Source organism: Enoplosus armatus, chromosome 15, assembly GCF_043641665.1.
Source record: "Enoplosus armatus isolate fEnoArm2 chromosome 15, fEnoArm2.hap1, whole genome shotgun sequence".
Taxonomy (NCBI): Eukaryota; Metazoa; Chordata; class Actinopteri; order Centrarchiformes; family Enoplosidae; genus Enoplosus; species Enoplosus armatus.
In genome coordinates, this window is record NC_092194.1 from 18,403,113 (window position 1) to 18,419,497 (window position 16,385).

Below are 16,385 nucleotides of genomic sequence, written 5' to 3' on the forward strand. Positions count from 1 at the left end.
TTGCTGATCAGAAATAAAGACCATGAACCATGAAAGCTATTAAATATCTCTGATTACGTAATGCTCAAACGGGTGCTTGTTTGTAATATCACAGCCTTTAATTCTCTGTATATAGGCCTCAAGAAAGATGCCCAAACACTACATCTGTGTCATACAATTCAGTTTAATGCTTTGTATGAAATGAAGTGCGGATACAGTTTCCAAGTTAGGCACACAAAAAAAACCCATATCATTAAGAGTAATTTTGAATCAGTGTGCTGTTGGATTTCTGTTGCCATGTGTAGCCAAAAAAAGACCAATATAATAAATTAAGGTAAAATGAGGGTAGAAAATAATAATAAAAACACTGTCTCTTTTTTGCACATGTTTTTTCTTTTATTAAAATGCCTTTACTACACTTTATTCATGCCTTTATTCCAATTTAACTAATCGAAACGATTAAGGAGACGTCATCAAACTACGACGTGAAGCAACGTGAAGACGTCGTCTTTGTGAGACAAATTGTTTACATCATGGCGGCGGTGGATTTCAGAGGTAGCTAAATTGCCGTTTTATTAATTGTTAGGGAGTTATTTCCAGGTTACTTTGCTGTGGTGATGTTTCATAAGTCAACAATTTACGTGTTGTATTTGGACAGTTGAGATAAAGCAGCTGTGTAGATTTGCTGTCGGCAGATTCCACGTATATTTGTTAGTGCTAGAAGCTAAGGTTAGCAACATTAGCATCTCCTCCGCTTTGACTAGCATGTCGGCTAATTTAGCTAATAGTGGCTGGCTGCCATGGTGGTCAGTTTCGTTGAGCAAGTTATCTTATAAAGCAACAGATTATAAATCACATATAAATTCCAGCAATGTTTCTGGTAGAGGAGGTTTTGAATAACACTATACAAACATCCGATTCAGTTAACGTTACGGTCGCCGACTGCTCTTTACTTTTAGGCTAGCTACTTAAAACTGAAAATAACCTCCTGTCACTAGTTTTTTTTTTTATAAAATGACTGGCTTTGGTGCTCTGGTGCTATGATTTCTGTGTAGGTGCTGGTGATAACTGGAATACTTTAAGCCAATAACAAAGGCAATACATTAGGAAACTCTGATTTGACTTGATTTTGTTTTGTCACAGGCAACGTCACACAACACACCTGTCCAAATATCCACAGAACAAAACACAAAAAGCTTAAAAAAGACGTAAGACCCACTTATATCAAAACTGCTCTAAATATGTTGGGGGTCTAGCTAATCTGAGGTGCTTAAAGCCCTGAAGCTTTTGTTTTAAAACACAGAGTGTGCATTATAACCTGAAGCTCTGATGATGATAGTGATGTGTATAACATTATAACATTAGTGCCTGCTCCGTCCATGGCTGAAAAGTGTTCAGTAAAACCCTAATATAATTTCAAACCTCACATGTTTCTCAGTTTGTTAAATATTTGTTAAATATTTGTTAAATATTTCATTCAATTTGCAGACAACCTCCTTGGGATATCCTGGGTGGACAGTGGCTGGGTACCGATTCTTAACCCTGGAAATGTTCTGGACTATTTCTCTGAGAGAAGCAACCCCTTCTATGACCGAACCTGTAATAATGAGGTAGTGAAGATGCAGCGGCTTACTCTGGAACATCTGAAGTAAGTTTATCTTGCACAGTGTGATTTGGTGGTAAATAAAATAAAAAAAATGATAAAGACATTAAGTGTCACATTAAACTTAAAGTGGCCTCAGCTCAAAATAGATACTGAACGCATTGTTGGACTCATGCAAATTAATCAACATGTGCAACAAAACACAAATAAAACAGATATAGTTGTTATTATGACTTGTTCTGTTTTAAATGTCAGAAATATATTTTCAGTGCACAGCTGCATATGTGTTGTATTGAGTGACATTTGCAAAACTAAAAGCAAACATTCTTTCTATCTTATTTTCAGTCAGATGGTGGGAGTGGAGTACATTCTTCTTCATGCTCAGGAGCCAATTCTTTATATAATCCGTAAACAACAGAGGCAGACACCAACACAAGGTGAACACTGAAATGTCTGAATTTAATTGTGACATACTGGTCAGTCAGTGTAGAAAGTGCATCTATGTTACTGTTTAATAAAGTCATACAGCTGGCCACAGGTGTCCTCTCAATCATTATCCAGCTGCAAAACAGTAACAAAACACTCATTGTACAGACATCTGAGACAGTTATGTTTATTTAGTTTAAATGCCTGTAATTAGATTTGTGATTGCATGATCTTATACTCATGAAAAATGTTAACACACGCACAATCTTGCATTTGAGGCTCTATCTGAGGATCTTATTGCCACTTCTACACTATGTTTTTCATCCTCCAGTGATTCCCATGGCTGACTACTACATCATAGCAGGAGTGGTGTATCAGGCCCCAGACCTGGGAACAGTTATCAGCTCCAGAGCGGTGAGAATTTATAGTAGATCCTATAAAATACACTTGGAACTGTGGATTATAAAGGCCGTTGATGTGTGGACTTTATAAGGGTTTTATTGTGAGTGACATCAATCACATCTGTTTTAGCTTTCTGCTGTCCATGGAATCCAGTCTGCCTTTGATGAGGCCATGTCATATTGCCGCTATCACCCATCCAAAGGGTACTGGTGGCACTTCAAGGACCAGGAGGAGAGAGGTTAGGTTTTGGCAGTTCATTTAAATGTACAGTTTAGACATTTAGGTGGTACTCTTATTAGCAGTTGAATAGCTCATATGACGAGTTCACAAAAATAAAAAAAATAAAAATAGTGAAACTATAGGAGCCAGAGCTATGGTGCCCTGCGATCACAGAAGTTTATAATAGCAAGTTCAATATGATGACTTTGGCAAAAGCTGATTAACAAAACTCTTTTACAGAAAAGGCCAAGCCCAAGTCTAAGAAGAAAGAGGAACCAAGTTCACTGTTTCAGAGGCATCGTGTTGACACACTCCTTTTGGACCTCAGATCCAAGTTTCCACCAACCTTCTACCAGGTACATGTTACACTGACTCAAAACTTTAATGTTAAATCTACTCAGTCTTTTCATTTGAATGTCCTGTAACAACATTATTTCATGTTAATGTGATTGGATCTAAGTAATTTTGTTTTTTCTTTTGGAATTTCAGCCTAAGCCTGGTGAGAAGCCTATTCCAGGTATGATCTTGTTCATAGTTACGTTAGATTCAGATCCTAAAGTTACATAATATTTAGTGTCAGTCTGAGGACGTCAGTGCTTACTGAAATGGCTTTAAATGAGGTGTTCATTGTTTCAAATTCTGTCTTTCTATGGTTTAGCATTTTTATTTTGTGTGTATTTGTGGTATTATTACACTTAACCATAGGTTTATGTATAAGTGGCACTGCTATTGTAATATTGTCTTTACATTTAGAAAGTTTAGAATTAGCATCTACATTTCTCAAATTTCTCAAGTTCAATATCCACAAAATCCATGAATTTTCTTCTAATTGCATGCCCTTGTATTATAGTTGAGGTGAAGAAAGAGCCTGAACCCACCACAGAAGCTGTAAAACAAGAGGAGAGGGAACCAGCCACGAAGTCCTCTGCCCCAGCTCCGCCAAGCAAACCGCCTCCTGAGAAGAGAGCAAGGCTACAGTGACATTCTTCTCACACTCTGGGAAGATGGAGCAAGGAAATGTGAAGTCCTGCAGCACTAACTGAAAGAACAGCTTGGGAGTATTTTTATTCCCTTTCCAACATTGCAAGATCGTCTGCCACTTTGCTCATTTGATCAGTTTACAGGATGCTAAGAATGAGCTGGCACAAAACATGTCAGTTGCTTGACTCAGTGCCAGGACTACTTTTACACTGTAACCATAGTCTTGTACACGTGATATCTTTGGCATCATGGACATTTCAGGCAGCTGTACTGCAAACAGGGGTTAACTGCTTGATGTCAGCAGGCCTTTAGCAGTATTTGCTAAGGATGAGGTTTTTTGATGATAAGCTGACCTCAGCATCGGTGTCGGTTTACTGTTGACATCAGCATAATATTTGCGTTGTTGTGACTTCAGAGGACAGTTTAATTCCTGGTCTGCTTTTCAGAGGGATGTGTCATAATGCATTATCTCATCTGAAAAGCAAAGAGCTTCTTGACTTGACCACCTCTCTCTAATTACAAACACTTTCAACTGTTTTTTTTTTTTTTAAACGAATACTCTTTTTTTTGTGTTTTTGTATTAAAATGTATCAGCTACTGTATCCTCACGTGTTTGATTGTTGACAAGTAATAGTCTCGAGTCTTGCTTGATCACAGTTTTTCCTGATGATCTTACTTACAACTCAAAGCATTTATATCAAAGCTGAAGTTTATTCACCCACTGCTGCTCTGTTCTTATGTTGACTTGCCCTCAAGTACTGCACGTAAATACAATCTGGAGGTACTTGTACTTTACCTGGTAAATCCATTTTATGTTCCTTTACACTTTTCTCAGTTTACAGTTAAATATTTTTCATTAAGAAACATGATAAGCTTATGGAACACAATGTTTTGTTAGAAATGAATCCAGTGGTTACCAACCTTTTTGGCTTATGACGCCTTACAAAAGAAGTAATGTCCAGTTGGTGACGAGTTGTTGGCAGCTCCATCAAAGAGACCAAAGAGGTAAAATGATCCTGTGTTTCACAAAATAAAAACACATTTGTGTAGCAGAACTTGGATTTTTTTTTACCCCTAGGTTGGGAACCACTGGAATAAACTACCAAAACTGAATATAGAGGTTAAAACTAACTACACACACACACACGCATATATATATATATATAAATATATATAGGTACACAAGTATAAAAAAAGTACTCTACAGCAAAATACCCCTTTGACTGGTATTTCTTATATATATATATATTTTTTTATACTTGTGTACCTTCACTTAAGAAGGTTTTTGAATTCAAGATTTTTCTCGTAAATGAGTTTTAGAAATGAGAGCGCGTGACCAGCAGGTGTCGCCATTTGGTCACACTTGGCTCGTGCTCCTAATTGCATGGTAGTACATCGTATTTCGTGTATTTGTGCTCTCTGTCGTCACTGCGTTGAGTCAAGTTCAGGTCAAACGTGCATAGTCACTCGGGACATTTTCACCAGGGAGAATAAGCGGACAACAAAAAGGGTGAAAGCACCAAGCTACGGTGCATATTTTTTTAGGTATTCATTGTGGACACAGTAGCTACTTCCATGGCTACTATGTACCGATGCCACGAAGAAGAACTTTCTCGCAGGGCGTGGTGGGATAGGAGTCTCCTGTGTGGAGGACTGGAAACAGTGCCCCAGCTGGCTGGCTAGCAGCAGAGAAGATGGCTGCAGAGGGGATTCTCAGGCCAGTGTCTGACAACATAGCACCGTTTGCCATGTTCAACGACGACTAGCCGGTGTGTCACCCCGGTTGTTCCGTTGCTCGGTTCCGCTCGGATTCGTCGGAGGGAATAAAACAACATGGGGTCGCAGACTCTACAGATCCTGAGGCAGGGGGTCTGGGCTTCAGTCACAGGCGGATGGTACTACGACCCCGATCAAAATACATTCGTCAACGCATTACATCTCTACATCTGGCTGTTTCTGCTATGTTTCCCCTTCACGCTGTACATGGTGAGCGCTGTTGCCTTTTTAACCCCTTTATGGTTCCTTTATTTATGTTTTTGTCTTGACTGTTGACAACGTAAGTTACCAAACCAAGTGTCCGTTAGGTTAGCTGCCACAGGATACTAACGGTCGGTCTCTGTCTATTATCTGGAGCGGAGACAATGTAACGTGTCATTAAACTAACGAGACGTCGCGGAATATTTTTACTACACTAAGAATATTTTATAAAACCACAAGGTTGTAAACAGATGTAAGGTTATAAACAGATTAGCCTCATTTAGATGACAAAATTAACAAAATAATCTTTAAATGGCTGCCCCCCTTAAGTGTAGCATCCACCAACTAGATTGGACCAGAATGCTCTTTTGTTTAAATTCACAGTGATGCAGTTAAGATCCGTTAGGATATTAACTGTCGATTACACTGTGCCAGGCAGTAATCAGTGAATTTAATTCCCCCACCCCCCTCCTATCTAGTTGTTTTCCTCCTGTCGGTAGTGATTTGCGGTATCGCCAGTTTTCAGAAGCTACCAGCTGTGACTGCAAGAGCACAGCTGACAAGGATGTAACTGTAATCTGGAAACTTTAATGTCCAAGAAACGGACTAAATTGACTGGCTGCTGTTTGCTCAGAGGTGTGTTTTCTAAAGCCATTGCTTTGTGTTTACTTTTGCACAGTGATAGCTTAACTGCCCAAAATGACTTGACACACCAGTTTAAGTTCAAGTCCACTTCTGCATGTTATGTATGGGGTTTTTTTTTGTCAAATAAGTTCACGTTATTAAACTGTCAAATCCAGATAGGTTTCAGAACAAGTTGAAATGTCAATGAGTCATGGTGTTTTTCAGATACATCTCTACAAATGTGCTAAGGTCAGGAAATGGCTGTTTGCTAAGCATACTAACTTCTATATTGAGAAGCTGATGTTTCAAATCGGTTTGTGGTTTCTGTTCTATTCCTGGAGTGGAAATACGCTGGTCAGCTCTGTGGTTTATATTGAGCCACAGGTTCGAGTGGTGCTGCTGTTTGTAATAACTGCAAACAGATGCAGGGGGATATCTCAAGGACAACAGAGACGCAGAAGATGGAGCCCAGACACCTTGTGGTAAACATACAGGTGCTTGGTGATGGCCTCCTTCCTTGGCAGCTCCCCTATTAAAAGAGACATTAAAATGATAATTGAATGCAGTCGTTTTTTAAAAGCTGCCAGTGTGCGTCATAAATAATTGGCACAATGGGTGCAATAATGCATTTAATTTTTTTCAGCTGTGTTTAGAGGAGCTAACTTCAGCGAGACATGATTAAACTGCCTACCTGCGGTCTCGTTGTCGTTTTGGATAAACATAAAACCTAAAAACGCATGTCTCCTTCTTTTTTTAAACATATCTTTATTGTTATTTTCAAGAAGAACAAAATAATCAGAGCACAAACTTGAACAATAATAATAATATCACATTACAGTGTCACTTCTTGACCCTTAAGATAAATGAATACAATAAATATGAAATACAGCAGGAAGGAAAAAAGGTGCAGAAGTTATGTTGCCATTAGAAGTACAGTCAGCATCATCTTGTTTCCTCTGCAATATCAATATCACATAGTTAACTTCTGCTTCTTTCTCTAATCCCAGGCCCTGCAGCCAACCATGGTGATAGTGGGAATCTACTGTGGTGTGATTGCTGCCATGTTTCTGCTGCTGAAGACGGTGAATTACCGCCTCCACCATGCCCTGGATGAGGGGGAGGTGGTGGAGCACCAGGCCAAGGAGAGTCAGGGCATCAGACATGGCACCGAGGGGGCTAATGATGGCAGTGTCACTCGTCGGGAGGACAGCAATGGCCCGGGGTAAGTTCATGTTTTACACAGCCCAATGGTGGATTTGATATCTGGAGATGTAGGACAAAGACGTTCCATGAGTGTGACTAAGCTGCTCAGATGATGAGGCAGATGTAGGAGTATTGTGTTTTAGGTAGAAGACGTCATGCTTCCTGATCAATGATGGTGAGGAGTCACATGCAGTGTGGTCGTGGAGTGAGTCGTGTAATTTAAAGATGATGTAATCTGGAGTTGTCTATTGGAGTTGAGGTTAAAGGTCTTCTAGTGGTGAGAAGGACAAAGGCTGCTATAAGGAGAATCAATATATCGCTTTAAAGGCTTTCAGATAGGCAGATAGGGCAAGTGGAGTCCAGCTGTAACAGCAGCTGTGATGGGGAAAGTAACTACTAAGATTTTTATTTTACGACTTTATTTGGTAGAGAGAGTGAGTTATAATACACAGCAGACATTTTAGGTTTAGTTCAAATTATTATAATTACTTGTAATTTAATTAATTTGTCCACACTATGGCTTGTGCTAAGAAATGTGTTTTTTAGTTTTGTTTTAAAAATGCTTTACAAGAGTATTGCTTGGTTTTGACACTGAAAGCTGGCATCATTTATATGAAGCATACTTAAAGGTGCCCTGTGGAGCTTTCTTGTAAACAATGTTTCTGTTTACATTTAGTGTTGCTCACCAAAATGCATTGTTTCTATCCTTGAGGCTTAACAAATCATTGGACTGCATGTCCTTCCTTTAGCCAATTTCTTTTGTTTTAATTTTGAAAACTGCATTGTTTACATTCATGTTTACTTGTTAGCAGTTGTTTTCTTCTCTGCTTTTGTGGGTGCATTTCTGTTTTTCTTGGTGCGTTATGGACACCTGTAGACCGGTGATACACTGTAGTATGAAACCATTCGCAGGAACGTGTATCGCTTGTGCACAAAGAGCAAACTAAACTTACAAAAACATCCCTCCAGAGCGCTACTAGTTGTCAAAAACTCTGCAGGGTACCTTTAAGTTCATTTCTCTCTGTTCTGCTCTGCTGCCATGGTGCATACAATTACATATGACATAGAACTTGCAGCACCATGCTGCATAAATTGATATCTATATATAAATATTTTTTTCATAAAACCACTGATTATCCTCAAAACACAAAGATGCACAGTTCAATATGCAACCCATATGTTTTTTAAAGGCAAGTATGTTGATGTTAATTAATGCCTTAGTTCGTGTAATTAAGATCTCATTCGTGCAGGACTTTGTGAGTTAAACAATATGACCAATAATAATGAACAATAACATTAACAACTAATAATGCATCACACATTACATCATGTCATCGGTTACCATTAAATAACAAGTACTGTAACATATTACAAAGAACAAAAAAATGTGTTACCCCAACTCTGAATGCCAGGCTTTAGTCTTTTTTTGTTAATGAGGAGGTTTAGCTCTCATCCAGAAGGAACAAAAGCCAGTGAGGTTCGAGCTTTTTACTGCCCATGACTCGAAGAAGTGACTCATATTCACATTCCAGAGGGAGCGCTTAGCAGGACGCTGAGAGAGGGGAAAGGCAACACGAAGAATGAGAGCTCTCGACCACAGGGGCAGACGCAGTCGCAGCTTTGCCCACACATCTGGAGTTACATTCCAGGTTGTTTGAGTTTACAGTAGAGCAGAGAAGCCGAGCTGAAGTTGATTAAGGTGTTTTTGCACCACCACCACCCACTCCTTTTCCCTTGACTGGTCCTTTTTCCAGTCTCCGTTCATCCGCTCTCCGCGTTGTAGTTCAGTACTCTGAGTGTTTAAGATGTGATTTGACCCGTTATGAAACATTTTTGGCATATGGAAATGATTTATAGACAGTCCCTGGCAAGTTGTTTGTTTCGACATACCAACTGGTTAAACAAGCACGTCCGAGCTAAATATAGCCCTGTAGAAAATCTACATGGATGCTTTCATCTGCTTTTGCTCTTTCAGATGATTTTCAAAACCCATATATGGGATGTGAAATACAGGCCTGTTTAATAACGTTACATGAAGTGTTTTTCCCTAACTTGAGTCAGGTGTACTGATGGAAGGGAAGGACATAAATGACATATAACAGAGCCAACCGTACACATCACCTGAACAAGATGAATGACACTTTGCACTCCCTCCTTTAAATCTGAAAGGATGGTACAGAGTGAACTGTGCCTGTGCTGGTAATACAAGTGTATGCATGTGTTTGTGTGTCTGTACAGGGACCCTGGAGGGGGTATTGAGATGGCAGACTTCATCAGGCAAGAGACTCCGCCAGTGGACTGCAGTTCCAGGAACTCCTATATTGGGATGGAGCCTAACCAGCAGGTAAGCAGAGCACTGGTCCGCTGCATACTGCATACTGGCCTGGGGTGAATATATGATGCCCCTTACTATAAGACCCACCCCCCTCCTCTTTCTTTTTAGGGAAGAGAAGGGAACAACACATACATACATATAAGTAATCTTATTTTTAAAACTGTTAGCCTATTGGTATTTCTAATTCCATCTACCATACAAAACGGAATCAACAATAACAAGGTCATTAGTGTATTAACCAACTGTCATCAGCACTCCTGTACACAAGAAAGAGAGACAGAGAGAGAGAGACACACACACACACAGAGAGGATAAGAGTGTTGAATGCCTGATGACATTTATTTCTTATCCTTGAATGTAAGATAACCCCTCTAATATTCAAGCCAATATTGTTTTAGTTGACTGTCAAACTGTGCATCTTGTCTGCACTAAAAGTGAAGTCCTGCAATGTTATGGCCTGCACCAAGTGAGTCCTCTACTGCAAACATAATCAACAGACTATGTCAAATGTCTGCATCCTGGAGTCTAGTGTTTTATTGTAAACTCAGCCCTAAAGAAGTGATTTAGTTTCAGACGTATGGACATCCTATTGTGCAAATGTGTTTCTTTTTGAAGAAAACTGCGTCTACATTTCAGGCTGAACTATGTCCGAATCCTACAAAAACCGTCACTTGTTATTCACAAAATTGTTCTGTAAATCACTACGTGTGTCACAAGTGATAAGTGATCTACCGCGACACACTACAGGGAACAATCTTTAATCTTCCCACAAACAAGTGTCACCTGCTGAGTCCTGACAGCTTTTAAACCTTCTCCCATTTTAGTGCAACACGTACTGTACTGCTTACTGTAACCTACAAAAGCTGCACACAAATAGCAAAGACAAACCTAAGGAGTGAAAGTCCAAGTTTAAAATTGACGTTTGTTGTTGCTGGACTAGAGGAAGGAGCTGTTTGTGTGTGTGTAGAGGGGTGTTTTCATTAGGTATGATCCTCACATAGCTTGCTGTCAGCAGATATCTCCTTTTAATATTCAAAGTTATTTAGCGGTTTTATTCAGTGAGATACTGTATATGTAACCTCTGAATCCCCATGGGCTCTGTCTTCTACGTCTCTGTACTGCGTGTCCTTGAGTTGCTAATCAGCCTGCATGTTTGGCTCAGCTGCTGTGTACCGAGGAAGGGAAACCAAAACTTTTCTCTGTGATGACAGTAAAGAGGCGCCGGCTGTTTGTAATATACAAATAGTGTCTTCCTTTGGATGTCGTGTTCTTTAATGATCACACACCTTGTCAGTTTGCCTTTATGGATGTGAATCAAAAGGCAAATGGCTTGACTTATCTTTTTATTCAAATTTCAGATTGCATCCACCCATGGGAGAGCAGCAGTACCCAAAGGTAACTATGACTACCTTGTCATGTATGCTTAGCTCATTTTCCAAATCATTGTTCTCTGTGCCTGTGTAGCGCCATTCATTTTAAAGTGAAAAGAGCTGACTTGCTGCAAGCACATTGCACTTCTGTCTTTCTGGTTTTACAATCTTCTTTGCAACCCTGTGATGCATTTTCTTTTTGCGGGATCACCACATCCCTGACCATGATCACCCCAGTTGTCCAGGAAATGTAGTCTGACTCGGCATTACCATGACCTCAACAGTCACATGATGAGGCAGCTGTAGACGGGCACTGATGAGTTTGAAAAAGTAATACACTGTAAGACCCAGCATGGGAGTCATTCTCCAAGAACTGAACTGAGAAGAAGAAAAAAATGAAGTTGTAGCTTTGCTTTGGGTCCATTGAGTGTTAGAGAGAGGCGGCTGCGTCGTCTGAATAATTCAGTGAGTCTGTTCGATGCCATTCTAATTAGCTGGCAGTTTGCTATGACAGGAAATGGTCTGAAGTGGGACATGGGCTCTGCTGGGGTTTAGCGTTTTAATCCGCTTCCCTTCAAGGATTCCATCCACTCAGGCTGTCCATCACAAACTCCCAGGAAGTATGACCAAGTAAAACTTGCAGGATTTGAAAAACAGTAATCGCAATCTCATCACGCAATTGCTTTCTTCCTATCTTTGCAGGAGATGTGGGAAAGACTTCAGATGACATCAGTTTGACTCTTGTTGAGAGCTGCAGCCATGATCATGGTATTCACATACAAACAAAAATCGTTGTCATGTTACTCGCTGTGACATTTCAACACTGTCTTTAATGTTTATTTCCTTTGTGTCCATTTAGATCTGCTATCAGATGCAAAGATGTACTGCCTTGTTCCCAATGACTCCTTCGCCTCCTTGCAGCCATCAACCTCCTTGTGTCCTTCAGAGCTGTCCAGGGAGCCTGCTGATCTCTGTAACTCTGCTGCTTATCACTTCAGCCTATCACACTCCTCCTGTGACACAGAGGTGACCACTCATGCATCCATGCAATCTCAGACCTTTAGGAAGGAGCTCCGTTCTCGGGGCCTGCCTCGGACCTCTAGCTCGGCAGGTTCTGCTTTCCCTGACCCGTGTCTACCAGACTTTGGTCTGTACCCCCCACCCAGGAGAGGTGGCCTTGACCCTGTGTGTGAGCTGGAGACTGCCAGACCACACAAGCCAGGGCCGTGTGAAAGAGAGGGGGCCGAGCGGTTGTACCAGCAGGACCAAGCAGTGCCCTCCACCTCGGGAATAGAGTGTTATAGGCACAAAGAACCACGCAAAGTAGCCCGCTCAGCCTCCAGGGAGGCAGGAGAAGGTAGCTCAGGACTGTATCAGGTGGAGGTGGGTGGTGGGGGGAAAGGCTCTGGTGGAGGAGGAAAGTCCCATGGAGGGGAGCGCAGTGCTGATAGCCTGAGGAGCCTGAGTACTCGCAGTAGTGGCTCCACTGAGAGCTACTGCAGTGGCACAGACAGGGACACCAACAGCACTGTCAGCAGCTTTCACAGTGAACAGACCAGCTCCACACATGTGGAGAGCCTGCTCTCGCTTTCAGGGGATGAACGTGTACGGGACAGAGGAGAAGCTGTATCTGCTCCTACAGACGGCAGGACTTCTAGCCTTGGCAGTATTAGCTCTCGAGGTCTAAGCAACCTTCCCTCCAGGGAAGCCAATAAAAACCCTCATGCCAATGAGCTGACTGCTAAACAACCTGCCGACACACCGTCCTCTGCAACCCAAGAGCTGGTAGAACCTGGCAGGTGCCAGGAGGAGCCTGGCATCAGGACCAGTGCTGATGGCTCAACAGGTGTAGCTGCCATGGAGCAGGAGCAGGTGAAAGATGATGTTCAACCAAAGTCAGCCAACATTGTTCAGAGGACTTCTTCCCTGTCAACGGGGCGCAGTGGACGCCGGCGGACCGGCAAGAAAAGGGCAAGCAGCTTTGATGCCAGCCGTCACCGGGACTACATGTCTTTGCGTGGCATGGCCAAGCCTTGTAGTGCTGTGTTTACTGGGGGTGGAGAGGAGGACTCCAGCGATCAGAGTGAACTCAGCTGTGCCTCCAGTCTCCACTCCACCCACCACCTAAGCACAGACAGCTCATCTAGCGCCACCTCCCGCTCCTGCCACTCACCAGAGGGCTGCTACAGGGCCCTGAAAGCCAAGCACACTGCAGCCAATGCAGCCTCCTCCTCCACAGTAAAAGCTGCGGCAGGATCTGAGGCAGGAGTGCGAACCGGAGGGAAGCGGCGCACCTCCCGCCGTACCCCCAGCACAGGCAGTGCCAAAACACATGCCAGAGTGTTGAGTTTGGACAGTGGTACGGCTGCCTGCCTTAACGATCCCAGCCGCCTAGGAGCTCCAGCTGGGCCTCGGCCCCTTACCACCTCCAAGTCTGACCTGGAAGCCAAAGAAGGGGAAGTCCTGGATGCTGCATCCCTGCTGGGTCGGGCCTCCCAGCTGGAGTCAGTGACCCGCTCCAGAAACAGTCTGCCCAACCAGGCAGCTTTCACTGAGCCTCAGGATGCCTCTGCTGCTTCCCTGCGGGGTATGTACAACACACAGCGCTCTAACATACTGTACACATTGCATCCTGTCTGGTTTACTACTGGTGTTTGATGACGAGTCCATATTTTATGTTGTCAATGTAGTGACTCTGAAATGCTTCACAAGAAATGTTGTGTTTAACCCTATCCACATTTAACAGCACTCATTTCTCCACTTGTTCAGACGTGCACTCTATTTTGTGAATTATCAGCAGAACTGTATTATACTGATTCCAGACAGAATATAGGCACCATTATTAGTCTGCTTTCGTTATTTTTGCTTGTTTTGCAGCTTCGGATGTGTATTGAACATACTTTGAGTGGAAACCATATATCATGCTCACTTTACTGGATAGCTGCTCTTTGGCCTGTTACTATGAGCATAATGATAGAATTGATGAAATTGAGGCTGTTTTGGGTGTAGTCCTCCAGACATTAGGCTTGCTTCATAATTGCCTTTGTGTGTGTGTGTGTGTGTGTGTGTGTGTGTGTGTGTGTGTGTGTGTGTGTGTGTGTGTGTGTGTGTGTGTGTGTGTGTGTGTGTGTGTGTGTGTGTGTGTGTGTGTGTGTGTGTGTGTGTGTGTGTGTGTGTGGCTGCATAAGAGATGTTGTCTGCCCTGCTCATTCAGTGTAACCATGGTGAGTTTCCATGGAGTGACAATTCTGACCCAAGCATAGTGTTCCTTGTGTAGATCACTATTAGCATGATGGCACAGTGTGTGCTTTGTGCTGAGGTTAGACAAACAGCAGCTCTCTTATTAGTGTCATACACATTGAGTCTAATGGACATTCCCTACCCCACATTCTTCAACTTGCAGGCTAATGTCTTGTATTTTTTGCTGAGTTCTTGTCTGTCCCTGCTCTTGTTCTTTGGCTTTTGTGTGTTATGGACATTTTTCATGATGTTGGCACTGAGTGTTTCTTAGCTTTCTAGAGTGTACAGCTCCTGGGACATACAATATTAGAGGCCAGATATTCCTGGACATGTCAACTGTTGGACTGAGACATTTCATAATTAGTTTTGGTTCTCATTTGATTCCTGCTGTCTGGATTTTTATTTACTTGACTCTAAGCTAGCCAGGTCACAGTCAGATCCATGTAGGGCATTGGCATTATAATGTAGCATAGCATTGGTTGGTTGATTAAAAACTTTCTTTTACTGGACTTGAAGTCGTCAGTAGTGGCATAACAGAAGCACAAGTAGAGGAGAGTCTTAAAGTCAGCAGACTGACTCAGTGATAGCAGTTATACAGCAATATCTATTTAACATTTGCTAACATTAGCTAACATTAGCCACCATGAGCTACCGGTCAAGTAAAGCTTTAGCAGCAAAACTCCTGCGTGTAATGAATTCAGCAAGGCTGTGTTATTATTTCTGAATTCCAACTAGTTTTTGTAAGAGGAAGGGTGTGTTATTTCTTCTTTCAAAAGTTACATTGTCTTGCTTTATAACTGACTCAAGAGGATCTTGGGAAATCCAGTGTGCCATTATCTTATAATCACCACTTGTGGCCACAGGGGCCGCTGTCCAGAGAAAGAAAGGCTCAATTTAAATGCTACATTTGGGAAAATGTGTCACTTCAGACATATGTTTCAGCATTATTCTAAGGTAATTTTGCCTTTATATGATAGTGACATTAGCGACACAGACAGGGGCATGATATGCAGCAAAGGTGCAGCTAGAATAGCATCGGGATGTCATGGCTCACGTCCCTACCACTAGGCCACCAGTACAGTACACCCCGTCGTGGTGTTGTTCTGTCTGTCATGTTGTAGTGGATGTCTTGTTTTTAAAAGGTTGCTCTCATTTAGGACTGAAACGCTTCATTAGTAGTCTAAAGTTCAAGCAGCAGATTTTGTAACTGTTGTTGCTTTGTTTTTGAAATGTAGCTGAAATCCAGCACAACACATGGGAAATATCACCTCATGCAAGTGTCCACATAAAGCTCTCAAAAAAGGAAACGCATCCAATCTGACTGGCCAATGATGTCTCTCATCATAACAGCCCCAGGGAGCGAGGAGACGGTCATATTTCGGCGTGAACGTAGCACGTTTCGTCGGCAGGCAGTACGGCGGCGACACAACGCAGGGAGTAACCCCACCCCACCCACCTCTCTCATTGGATCTCCTCTCAGGTACGCCGTGCATGGAGCAGGGAATCGTTTCTGTCGTTGTGTTTCCTGGTATGAGCATGTTACCAGGTGGCGCTCTTTCCTGTCCCACATCAACACCAATTTACGTCTTCTGCAGTGCATGGCATCAAGCAAGACATCATCTATCATTGGATGGGTGTCCCCACTCTGCATGTGATGTCTTTCGTCCTCCTTTTCTCAAGACTTCCCTCTTTTCCTCCTGTTATCATATGATCTGATCTTTTAAATTCCACATTTTGAGCATGGATCAAAGAATGGAGTCCTTACAAACCCAAAGGCACAAGGCCACGAGGTCTGACTAATTTACTTGGCTGACATGCGGTCTCGTCTCAGAACTGCGCATGATTCGCTCAATAAGACAGATGTCCTGCTGTATCACATTGCTTTGCCCTTTTGAGCGACCTTTCTAAGGAGAGAGATGAAGATGATATTGATCATTTTAAAAATCAAAGGTTTAAGTCGGCTGTCTGTCCCCACAGGAATATACTGTGTTTTGGTTGTTTTTAATTGTGAGAGTTGCTCTCCCAA

The 16,385-nt window shown here is 42.2% G+C and overlaps 2 protein-coding genes across 2 annotated transcripts in view; both read left to right on the plus strand.

The window, feature by feature from the left end:
* Positions 1 to 485: 485 nt before the first annotated feature.
* med6 (mediator complex subunit 6) lies at positions 486 to 4,369 on the plus strand. Its single transcript, XM_070920564.1, has 8 exons — positions 486 to 534; positions 1,468 to 1,627; positions 1,928 to 2,019; positions 2,340 to 2,422; positions 2,540 to 2,648; positions 2,870 to 2,985; positions 3,119 to 3,146; positions 3,480 to 4,369. Exons 1-8 carry the CDS (start codon positions 513 to 515, stop codon positions 3,608 to 3,610), a joined length of 741 nt encoding a protein of 246 aa, XP_070776665.1. The 5' UTR covers positions 486 to 512; the 3' UTR covers positions 3,611 to 4,369.
* Positions 4,370 to 5,443: 1,074 nt separating this feature from the next.
* Positions 5,444 to 16,385, plus strand: part of pcnx1 (pecanex 1) — a 31,428-nt gene continuing 20,486 nt past the window's right edge. The window contains exons 1-7 of the mRNA XM_070919929.1: positions 5,444 to 5,596; positions 7,219 to 7,433; positions 9,653 to 9,758; positions 11,108 to 11,144; positions 11,822 to 11,887; positions 11,979 to 13,706; positions 15,710 to 15,839. Coding sequence (XP_070776030.1) covers positions 5,444 to 5,596; positions 7,219 to 7,433; positions 9,653 to 9,758; positions 11,108 to 11,144; positions 11,822 to 11,887; positions 11,979 to 13,706; positions 15,710 to 15,839 — 2,435 coding nt within the window. The remainder of the gene's footprint in view (positions 5,597 to 7,218; positions 7,434 to 9,652; positions 9,759 to 11,107; positions 11,145 to 11,821; positions 11,888 to 11,978; positions 13,707 to 15,709; positions 15,840 to 16,385) is intronic.

Bases quoted from the DNA above. Each gene is read 5' to 3' on its own strand.
- med6 (XM_070920564.1), top strand. From the start codon at position 513: ATGGCGGCGGTGGATTTCAGAG. The intron at 2,423-2,539 runs GTGAGAATTTAT...CATCTGTTTTAG, and splicing joins CAGTTATCAGCTCCAGAGCG to CTTTCTGCTGTCCATGGAAT. The intron at 2,986-3,118 runs GTACATGTTACA...TTGGAATTTCAG, and splicing joins TTCCACCAACCTTCTACCAG to CCTAAGCCTGGTGAGAAGCC.